Source organism: Empidonax traillii, unplaced genomic scaffold, assembly GCF_003031625.1.
Source record: "Empidonax traillii isolate 1590-97213 ecotype Southwest subspecies unplaced genomic scaffold, ASM303162v1 scaffold76:size1281806, whole genome shotgun sequence".
Taxonomy (NCBI): domain Eukaryota; kingdom Metazoa; phylum Chordata; class Aves; order Passeriformes; family Tyrannidae; genus Empidonax; species Empidonax traillii.
Genome location: NW_020955269.1, coordinates 385,988 through 397,585, shown reverse-complemented (window position 1 = coordinate 397,585; position 11,598 = coordinate 385,988). Strand labels below are relative to the sequence as shown.

Genomic DNA, 11,598 nt, shown 5'->3' with positions numbered 1-11,598 from the left:
AACAACAAATCATGACCATTTTCATGACTGTTTTCTCAGTATAATTTAGCAAGCATAGACTCAGCTATACCAACAAAATTTGTGTATTTTGCTTTTAAAAATGACAATTAATATGAGGATGTCTGTCAACATGATGCCTTTAATAACCAGACTTGTGATCCATGTTTCTGCTTCCTACACTGACACAGGCCATTCTGAGAGACCTTCAGTTTCCCCAGTGAGACTCAGCTAAAGGGATTCCGGAATCCACAGAAACAGTTTAAGCAATTTTTTGTTGTGAACCATGAGCACACGTAGATGACTCAGGTATTGGGGATTGGAGTTCTCAATTTTGAGAGGAAAAAACCAATTAACTCTTTTATTTTGTGGTAACAATAGTCGAAATTTAGTTACAGCACCATGTTATCCAACCGAGGCCAGGCTGGATGGGACCCCCAGAACCTGGTCTAGGCGAAGCTGGGAGGAGCACTGGGAATGAACAGGTTGGAAGCAGCCCTGCCTTGATTTGGGGGTGGTGGTGGGTGAGAGGTTGGACATGCCTCGGCCCTGAAACCTCCTGTCTGGGCTGATCCCATAGCCTGGACAGCAGGGGAGGGGGAGACTCTGCCCAGGTGAGACCCCACCTGCAGAGCTGCCTCCAGATCCAGGGTCCCAGCACTGGAAGGACATGAAGCTGCTGTAGCAAGTCCAGAGGAGGCACCAAGGTGATCAGAGAGATGGAGCAGCTCTGCTGGGAGGAAAGGCTGAGAGAGTTGGGATTGTTCAGCCTGGAGGAGGCTTCTGAAGGCTGACTGAGCTGTGGCCTTCCAGTTCCTGAAGGAGCTGACAAGAAAGATGGAGAGAGCCTATTTACAGGGGCCTGGAGTGACAGGACAAGGGGGAATGGCTTCACACTGGCAGAGCAGTTCGGGTATTAGGAAAAATTTTTTTCTCTGTGACAGTGGTGAGGGCCTGGCCCGGTTGCCCAGAGAAGCTGTGGCTGCCCCATCCCTGGAAGCGTCCAAGGACAGGCTGAAGGAAGGTGCTCTAGTGGAAGGTGTCCCTGCCCGCGGAACGGGAGTGAAACGAGACGATCTCCAAGGTTCCAATTACCCCATTCGCACCCGTTCTATGATGCCATGACAAAACCACCGACCCTCCCCGCTCCCTGCCCACCCCTCCCTGCCGCCCCACCTCCCCGGTGGGTGGTGTTTAGGTGGGACCCGGCGGAGGCTCCGCCGTTTCCTGCCCCCCCCTCCCTTCATCCTCCCCGTCCCCCCCCCGCCTCGCCCCGCAACGCGCACGCGCTTGCTCACGCGCGGTGGCGCCGGGCGGGCCCTCGCGCGTGCGCGTCCCAGCGGCCGGGCAAGCGGGTCCGGGGGAGGCGCCGGAGCCGCCCCGGGCGGGGAGCGGAGAGGGCAGGGGGGGGGAGATGGGGCCGTGAGAGCTCGACCCGGGGCAGCGGCGGAGCGGAGCGGAGCGGCGGCACCATGGACGGGCAGGCGGCTCCGGGCGCGGGCGGCGGCGGCGAGGAGCCGCCGGGCTCCGGCAGGATGAACCCGAAGCGAGGCGGGCGCGCCGCGGAAGAGGAGAGCCGGAACAAGCCCAAGCTGGTGAGCGCGGCCGGGGGACTGCAGGGAACGGCCCGGGCGCGGGGAGGAGGAGGAGGAGGAGAAGAAGGCTCGGGCACCGCTCGGGTGTTCCCCGCGGGGAATGCGGTGCGCACGGAGGGAGGGGAGCGCCCTGTCTGATTGAAACCCCGCAGAGGTTCCGGGGGGGGTCCTGGGGGGCTCTTTGTGGAGGCAGGTGACAACCCACGGGAGGGGTGGCGGCTGGAGCCGGGAATTCGCGTGTTCCCGGCGATGGCTGTGACAGGGGACAGCGCTGCTCTGCCCGGCGTAACCTGTGCTCTGCCCCAGTGAAAGATCGCAGGGTGGGGTTGGCTCTGTCTGAACAATCCAGAATGCTTCTGATCGGGACGCCAACCACGTGCTTCCCAATGGAACTTCCTGGCTAATGCGAGCGTAATGTAAGGATTTCTGTGTTTCCCAGCCTATTTTTGGGAAGATCTCACGCAGGTTGGAACACAAACCCTCTTTAGGACTGTAGAGTTTGTTGGTTATGCCTGTGCCTTTTAATTTTTAAGATATTTTTACTTACAAATGCAGTTGAAGCACAGGTAGATTTCAAAGCCAACATCACTGGATTATATCACACTTTATATTCCCCAGCAGCGAAAATAGTTAATGTGACAGTGTTACCTTCGATTGTGTACTTGTGTTACTTCTTCTAACATTGAACCAGCCCATTTTAGCTCAGTTCTCTATTAGGTTTGCAATTGCAACAGTGTAGCAGACACTTAAAACTTTGCTTCCCATTCATCCTGAATACTAGTACTAGTTACAAACTTTATTTAATCTGTTGCAAGCGTTTTCGCAGCTATTGATAAAACTAAGTATCGAAGTGCTCCCATCTTGTGTTCCTTCCATCGAGTGTAGAGCTTTGAGCTGATCAGCCTGGCAACTGCGGTGTGGGGTATTTTTTGCCACTGAAAACTAAGTTAGAAACTGTGTGGGAAAGTTGTTAAATTTGTAAGGAACGAGGCATAGAAAAGTTACTGAAAGTTATAATTGTTTCAGAGGAACTCCAATTGACTTGAAGTGCACTTGTATTAAAAGTGACAATTAAATATTTTGGCAAAAGATACCCAGATATGGTGTCTTGTTTTGTTCCTTGGTGTTATTGGAAACAAACTAGTGTTTCCTTGTGTAGCATAAACATAAATCAATTTCATATAAACAAAGTGTTTGTTTATGTTTGTACTATCTTTACTATTTCCTGGCTAGAGTAGCTAGGCTACTTGAAGGCTTCTTGAAGGTTCCTGCAGGGAACTGATTTAAAAATCACACAGGAAAGTGTTTCTCTTGGAAACTGTGGACATGAATTTGAATTTTGCTGTAGCAGAAGAGAACACTCTGTTCTGAAAAAATTGTATTATTTGAAAAATTAAGGTAAAATGAGCTCAAAATTGGACTGAGCAGAACAACTATTTCCATTGCATGCTCTATTCAGTTATTCTAGAATTACTATGGAAGTCTTTTATTTTTACACTTAGTGGAAAAAGGAACATTACGTTAGTATTCATTCGCAGTAATGTGATTTTGTTTCTTGAGGGGGTAAGATGATTGCAGACGAGCAACCCATGGATCAGAGCAGTGATATGTTGCTTGAGTCAGGTGTTTCTGAGATAAGTGATTGGCCTCTGATGATATAAATGAGTGAGTGGCTTGAATGGGAGAGCAGAGTGGTATGAATGGAAACAGGTGTGTGCGAAACTGACCTGAAGAGTCAATTACTCCTGAGGAAGGAAAGGGATGGGATTCAGTGTGTTTGAAACTGGCCGGTGTGAATGGACAGCCAGCTTTATCAATTATTGCTGTGGGTTTGGAAGGGAAGAACAGGACTGTAATCAGGGAAAGGCTTCATACATTATATAGCAGAATAATCTTACTGTATTTTTCTGGCTTTAATTTTGGATGAGGAATCGGTTCTGCTGAGGCTGGTGATATCTTCAGGTACTCAGAGTGCAGCCTTACTGGTACCTCATCCTTGTTCCCTTCACTGAGCAAATAAGATGAAGGTGTACTTGGAACTTCTGGTAGAGACGCCACACTATTTGTTCTAGTACTGAGTTGTCACTGATTTAATATACAAAATTCTCAGAGTTGGGTGTGGACATTTTCTTGGTTCATCTTCATAACTTACAATTCATCATGTTTCGATAAAGTTATAGGGATGAATCAACCTGCACTGCGTCATGTGTTGTGTGTAATTCAGGGAGCTCCAAGTGTGCTGACAGGAGCGTGTCTCCTTCCCAGAACTTATTTCACACATCCAGGGGAGTGCTGAACAGGGGCTTGGTGGGAGAGGGTGTGCAGCTACATATAGCTGCACATATACAGATATTTTTGGTTCCTGGCTTAGGAGCTGAAATTAGGCAAATCATTGGGAAGAAGTCAAGGGAAATGATTTTTAGATGATAGACTAAAAATGGCTCTGGGTGACAGGGAGCTAGGAAACTGAAGGCATTATTCCGAGGGAAAAGCAACTAGAATAGAAAGGTGGAAGTTTTTTTTTTTCCCCTGCTCTCCATCTGAAACTAAGAGGTGGGCAGTGGTGCTTGGCCTGCAGAAGTGTAGTGGTTTGTTTGGCTGGGTGTCTTTAAGGACTGAAGGCTGATCAGTGGCATTTATTCCTGATTGCCAGGATGTCAGGCGGGGCTGTCAAGAGAGGATCTGTGCTAGAAAAGAAAACAATACATTCAAATATATCTCTGTAAGATAATTGATGATTATACACATACACAAGTAATTAAAGATGAGCTATATCAGAACTACTAATTCAGTAATTTGCCGCTTTATATAATTTGGAGGGGCGTTCAGTTTTCATAGAATTTGTTGAATTTGTACAGGCATTCAAGTTTCATAAAATTTGTGACAGAACTGCACCATGAGAATTTAATTCCAGTTTTTATCCCAGTAGTGTGTAAACTGGAGTATTATACTAAACTTTAATGTCTATCTAATGTTTTGGTTTTTTTCTTCATTTCTTGCTGGCTCAAGGACTGGAGGTGGGAATGAGAGCCTGGGTTTTTTGTCATTATCTTTGTTTACAATGAAATGGGCAGAAAATATCTAAATTGTTTTGGCAAACAATCATCTGGTCTCATGCCAGCCCTGGGAATAGGCTGGCATGAGGTGGCAGTGAGCAGTTAGATGGGTTTGGCAATATGCTTGTTTTGCTTGTTTAAAAGTATGCTTGTTCTATGAAGGGAAACAAACTAAATTAAGGTTGTCAGGGAGATTGCTGGGATTCCTGTGTTTGTTAAAGCTTAACTTAGATGTTGTTTGCTCTCCTCAATGCTTCAGTATCACGTGGGAAATGTATAATTCTGTTGGGTACCTGGGAAATGGGAAGGGCTTGAAAGCATCAGTTCTGATGTGACGTACCTGCTGTAGCTCAACAAGACCAAGGGCTTGGCAAGTTGATTATTTTTTTGGTTGAGGAGTTGAAGTCAGAGTTTTTCAGAAGTTCATGAGAGAAGAATGGGGAACAGATGATAAAAAGGAGCAGGAGAGGTCACTGGACAGAAAACCAAGTATAAGGGAAAAAATTAATTTGAAGGATGGTTAAGTATTTGTTGGCCAGAGACATTGGAATTGTTGCTCCTGGAGGTTTTGAAGTCCTCAAAGTCTTTAGCAGGCTGATTTTAGTTCAGTGTTAACCCTGCTTTTTAGGCAGGACGGGCCTACACTGAGAAAAGACTGAGATCCTTTCAAACACCTGGGAAGTGCATGTGGTACTGAGTGCCATGCTAAAGCTTCATTACCCCCAAGTTCTCTTCAGGTCTGTGTGGTAGCTGTTCAGTGATAGATACTCCACTTAGCTACTAACTAAGTTTCTGAAAGGAGCTCTTTTCATAGTGTGATCCTGTCTTTAAAAGTACATTAAGAGAAAGTTGTTGTGTAACATGAAAACCAAATTGTTAGTGGAAAAAGAGAGTTTATTTAGTTGCAGAGCAAGTGGATTTGGTAATTGACCCAACAAGGAGCAACTGTCATTTTGTTTTAAAAGCAAAACTTGTTTGTGCTTAATACTGAAGTCTTTTAAATCCTGTAAACTTTGAGATGAATCAAAAGCTATGAGGATTCTGACTAATGTGGCATAACCTGGTGTCAAAGAGTGTAACAAAAGCTTTTATGAATTAGTTTTTAAGCAGAATTTAGCTTGGGAAGAGATTTCCTATCTTGTTTGCTCCACCTATATGAGTGCAGGAGTTAAGCAGAGATTTGTGTGTATCAGTCCCTGACGGACTGGGTGCTGCAGGTCCTGCAAAGAAAGCTGTGTGCTCTTTACACATGACTTGATCAGATATCTGCACACTGCATACATGAACTATGAGTCAGGGTGAGCAGAGATTTTTGGCAAACAAGTCACATGTATAATGTTTGAGGTCATAGTGTCTCTAAGTGAAATCAGTGCACGCCTGCAGGGGATTCTTGCTTCAAGTGTATACTTGAGGAAAAAGTGCATTGAAATGGTTGTGTTCGAGAAGACTCTCAGTGTCGTTAGATAAAAGTCAAAAGATATTTCAGCAAATGAAGTTAGTAAGGTGCAAACATGACTGAAGAGTAAAATTAGTGTCTTGGGAAACTTCTCTTATTGAGAAGTATTTTGACATGGTAGAGTAGGGCATGCTTGGTGCTGATATTTAGTTGAATACTTCAGCTTTTAATGAGAAATGATATTGACACTGTTTAAATAAGGTGATAGAGACAGTGATAAGCCTATCTGCCTGTGGTAATTAAACTTCCTGAACTACTACTTGTAAGACTAAACTGTAGAGCTCTTCTGTATAATACAGGAAGCTTTGCAAACAAAGCAGATCCCACTTAGGCAAAGTGAGAGGCAATTGTGAGAACTGACAGTGTGCATATCAAATGGCAGTGGTGGTTTCTGAGATTTTTAAGAACTGTGGTGCTAAATATCCAAGTGTTGGAGGATGAACTTTTGTCTTTGTATCACAAATAACCTGTAAAGCTTGCTAATCATACGGGGATTGCTGGTGACTTGGTAGAAGGAAAAGAAAGGCTTAAAACCTTTGTGTGGGTTACAAGACTTCGTATTTTCTGCATCAATTGCAGTTCTTTGAGGTAACCAATAATGGCTAATAACTCCCCTCTAATGCTTTTCATCCCTGTCCAAATTTAAAGTAGAATGAGTGGTGCTGGTTGCTGCTGAAGCAACTGGCAATTTCAGTTGGTTATTCATCAGTTTACTTGTTCAGCCTTAAGGCCACAAGGAGATAGAAAATTACTGAAATGAATGGTTTTACATAGTTCCTTACAACATGATCATTCTTTCGATTCAGGCTTTTTTTTTTTTTTTTTTTTTTTTTAATAATTTAATAACTTTGTTGTGGAGGTCATAATTTTTTTGTTGAAAAGGGCTATGTTGGTAGAGCAGATAATTCTAGTAGATTAACAGTTGAAACTTTCTTTTAGTAATTGTGTAACAATTGATCAAGTTGCAGGTAGACAGAGCTAACTTACCTTTACCTTGCTTATTATTATTGTATCAAACTGATCTTTTAGTTCAGGTCTTGTGAATCAAGTGGCTTTTTTGCTACAGTGTTGGTGGAGTGAGCAGCTCAAGGATTTCCACTTTGAAGTGGAACTTCCTAATAAGTAGATAAGTGAAATATTGCATGACAAAAGTAGTACTAACACGGTCTGAAAGGCAGATATATTAGACTTGTTAACAGTTAATTGTATGGGGGTAACAGTTAAAGAACTGACTTTTTTGAGGGACCCATGTGGGTTTAAGCACTCTCCATACCCACCTTCGTGCTCTACTGATGTAAGTTTTGTGTGGTTCAGACATGATCATGAAAATGAACCAGTCAGAACCAGTACTATTTGCTCTTCCTTGGTTACTTGCTATAACTAATAAGACCAGAGTTATGGCACACTAGAACTCCTCCTTTTGTATTGATTTGTCTAAAGTTCATCCACCACTCCTGTGAAATCATGTCTGCTTTTCGGCCTTATTCTCATGTCAGCTGTTTAGTTGGACGTGGTGTCAAAGGATCTACTGTGGCAATTAAATGATATGGTAGCATACATTATGATATAAATCATGGACTCATGTGATTTATAGAAACTGAGAAATCCCTTGCAAGTTCAATTCTGGGACAAGTCACACATAGGAATTTTATGGTTTGATACAGCTCCTGAAGGTTTTCAGTCCACCTGGGTGTGGTAATATTTGGCCTTAAAGTGTACTGCATTCTGTAATGTCACCACACCTTCTCTGTTATATAAGACAAAAATATGCTCAGCAGTTTCTAATAGATATGGGTTCCTTCTGGGTAAACAGAAAACCGTCTCCTGGGGATTGCTGGTAGAAGAGGACTTGCAAGGTGGTGTATGTGGCAGGTAGCATTTTAGTGAGGTTCCCTTCTAGATCCTTTTAGTGATCCTCAGAGTAAAGCATTGGAGACAAGATAGTACTGGAGACAGTATTAGGTATGGTAAATGTGTGTTACATGTTTACTGCTTACCACTGTTCTTTGCATGGTGTTACTAAAAATATTTTCAATTTCTGCTTTATAATGTGTTTAAACTTGTTCTGAAAATATAAAAGACACTGATTAAAAAGATGTAATTGGAAAGAATCCTACCTTTTATTTCTCAGTGATTTATGTGTGTGGACAAATATATATATATATCTACATATAAACACACGTACTCTTACCGCTCTGCTACTTATAGTGGAGACAATAAGTTTTCTTTTTATAACAAGACCCCATTAAAACATTTAGTTTGTCCTTTTATATGACAATAAATACAGGAGGACTTGCTTGAGGAATGTGATACTCTGAGCACTAGTAGTTTAGGACAAATTTCTAAATAAAGCACTTTCAGTCAGTCGGGAATAGTGCTGTAGAATCCCAGCACCTGGAGCTGCAGGACTGTGGCTCTGCAGGCAGTAAAGCTGCAGCAGTAGTTTTAGGTTTGTAGGCCCAGGGAATTGCAGCACTGCTTGATGCAGATTGGCTTGGAGGTGCCCAGGCCTGTTCTCTCCTGTTTCTTTGCTCAGGGATTAGCGAGTCAAACCTTAATGACTTTGTCCTGGATGGAATCACCTCAGCAAAACTGCATCAAACTATGTGTTTAGGCATGAAGAGAGGAAATAACCAGAGACCTTCAGTGTTCTTGCAGACACCTCTGTCACAACTGGTGGGTTACGTGTTCACCAGTTGCTCTGTATCAATTCGTATTGGTCTCAGGGATGGTTGAACAAGATAAAATAAGTACTTTGGTCAGGAAAAATGTTAGTTCTGCTGTTCATTATTCCTTCTTACTATGGTAAGAGCTAATGATGGTTGTTATAATGACCTTTAAGATGCCTGTGGGCTCGTGTTTTTTAATGAGTGTAGCTTTGTGAGGAGCAAACACAAAGCCAACGTGCGATGGATTAGATTCTAGACTCCTAGTAACAGAATAACTGAAGTAATTAGTTCTTATACAGTAAAGATTATCCTGCTTTTCTGTCTGCATTTTGGTTCTTCATGTTCCTTCTCTTGCTGTGAATTATTTTTATATCTATTAAATATAAGTAACTTCTAAAATACTTCAGCTTCATAATGGAACTGTGCTGAATGTTTGCATTTGTAATCGTGTGAGTGCATGAGGAGACAAGAACTTGACAGTTCTTAGTAGTTGAAGTGGTTACATGTTCCAGTTGCATTAGAACAGGAAAAATTTACATAAAGAAGAAAAAAAGACTACAGCATACCAAGCTAAGCATAAACACATGCCATATACGTTTTATTTATTGTGCCAGCCACATTTAAACGGTAAATTAAGAAGAAAATACGTGAGTGCAAAACCTGAAACTCAAAGGGTAAACTCATGCTAGATGGCCAAGTTCCAAAGTTGGCACATGAACATTAGCTGAGATCCTTCAGTCTGTGCCTGTCCCTCTTTGTAAGCTACACAGTGGCATCGCTATCTGATTTTGTATACACTGAAATAAAATTTACATATAGTAATGAATTCCCAGCAATGAATTTTTATTTTCGTTCTTCAGCTTACTGGACACATTCCCAAATTAGAAAGGTAAAGAGTAACAGGAGAAAGCTTTGGTAAAATTTCTGCCTGTAAACCAGATAAGCAATTTTCATATCTTGCAAATATTCATTCACATTTTACTTCAGACAAAGCTTGGGTGGATAGGACAGGCTTCCTAAATCCATTAAGGTTAGTTTATAGTTTGAATCACAGAACACTAATTCCTGAACAACTTATAAGATAAGCATTAATCCCATCAGTTAACATTTGATATTTCAAAGCAATTGTTTTGGGAATTTATGGGAAAACCTTTATAAAATTCATTTGTATGTTCTGGTGTAATCAAAGCACATACGACACTTAAGATAAGCCTTTTTTTTTTTTTTTTTTAATCATCTCTTTTAGCAGAATATAAGAGATTCTCCATAACCTATTATAAGCTTCTGTAATTGTCCTGAATTCATCTTACTTCTTAACAGGGAATCTCACCTATACTGAAGTCAGATGATATCATGGACCTCTTCATTATTATGTACAATATAAGTCCTCTCTATTCACTTGCTGCTTCATTTCCTACTTCCCTGAAGGATAAATAATCTTTTCAGGAATCTGTTATAAACAGGAAAGAATAGGAAAGGAACAAAAAACCTTTGTATGTAACACAGCAGCTATAAATTCAATTTAACCCTATATTCTTTAACTGTTGAATTACGTTATGGTCCATGCCTGTGGAAATTATTCCATCTTTAGTTTCTGTTCTTCAAGGAGAAGCCAAAGTTTCCTGCTATGACAGCTGCACTGCTCATTTTTCCAAGTTTTAGTATCGTATCTCTTATTATTAAGGGAGACAAAAAGTGACTTCACCATCAACTTTTTGTAATGTAGGGATTAAATACTGCTCTGATAAAGTACTTGCTCTTTGCTAGTAAGTCTATGTCTTGGAAGACAGGCAATATTATTCTAAGAAGTTGTTGACATGATCCCTGTGACCATGTTCCAAGTCTGCTGGGTACAGACAAAATGAATAGTCTTCACAAGTAATTCCAGCTCCTTTGGCTCCCTGCATCCCTTCTGCTGCCAGTTTGTTTGTGTGCTGTGTTTTGGTTGGTTGGATTTTGTGAGGGTTTTCTTACTACTTACAAAACAACCCAAACAAAGCAAATACATGTTCTCATTTTATCCCAGGCTATCAGAAGTAAAATACTCCATTTTCAAGGAACTGCCCAGTATCCAAGAAAGCTCTGTGGCAGCTTGCTATGGGTGTTCTGCTTTAAGTATATCAAGTCTCTCCCAGCAGATAGGTTTTACCGGTTTTGTTTTCTCAAATGGTAGCAGAGGATAATCCAAATGGACTCTGACACAGTGTTTACTGTACCCACAAGAGGTGTTCTACAGAACCATCAGTATGCAGATGAGAATCTTCCCAAGGCTATTTCTGCCTTTAACAACAAGAAAAGTGTACAGAAACTGAGCTGGTTCCTGGGCAGGGCTATTAGGCTGTACTTGCATTGTCATAGAAGAAGCAAGTAAGCAGAAATAAAAAAAAAAAAAAAAATTGTACGCAAGTGTCAAAGTGAAGAAATTTCTTGAAGCAGTTTGTGCTTTAATTTTCAGAATGACTTCTAATCAGTTCTCTCACTTTTAAGTCGACTAGTCATTGCTTCTCTTGAAAGAAAAAAACTTTTATTTCAACACAAAATGAATCCCAGATTCAAAGTTTATAATTGTAATTGAAAGGGTAAAAACTAAGATTGCACTTCAGTAAGAGTGAAGGTGAATCTTGTCACAAGAAAAAAGTATCTCACTTGAGAAAGTGAGGTATAAAAGGTGGAGGAGGAGGAGACCTATTCTCACTACTCTTAATGGACCAAACTCAGGAGCTTTAGAACAGCTATCTCAGTCTCAGCAGCTCCACAATGTGTCTGAATGAAAAGATCAGCCACTTGCACTCAGGAGAGCCCACAATAAGGGAGGGATGAGCAGC

General features: G+C 41.8%; 1 protein-coding gene across 4 annotated transcripts in view; it reads left to right on the top strand.

The window, feature by feature from the left end:
• The first annotated feature begins 1,469 nt into the window (after positions 1 to 1,469).
• DIAPH2 (diaphanous related formin 2) overlaps positions 1,470 to 11,598 on the top strand; it is a 194,053-nt gene continuing 183,924 nt past the window's right edge. For all 4 annotated transcript variants that reach the window (XM_027880856.1, XM_027880855.1, XM_027880854.1 and 1 more), the window contains exon 1: positions 1,470 to 1,592. In XM_027880856.1, the coding sequence (XP_027736657.1) occupies positions 1,470 to 1,592 (123 nt within the window). The remainder of the gene's footprint in view (positions 1,593 to 11,598) is intronic.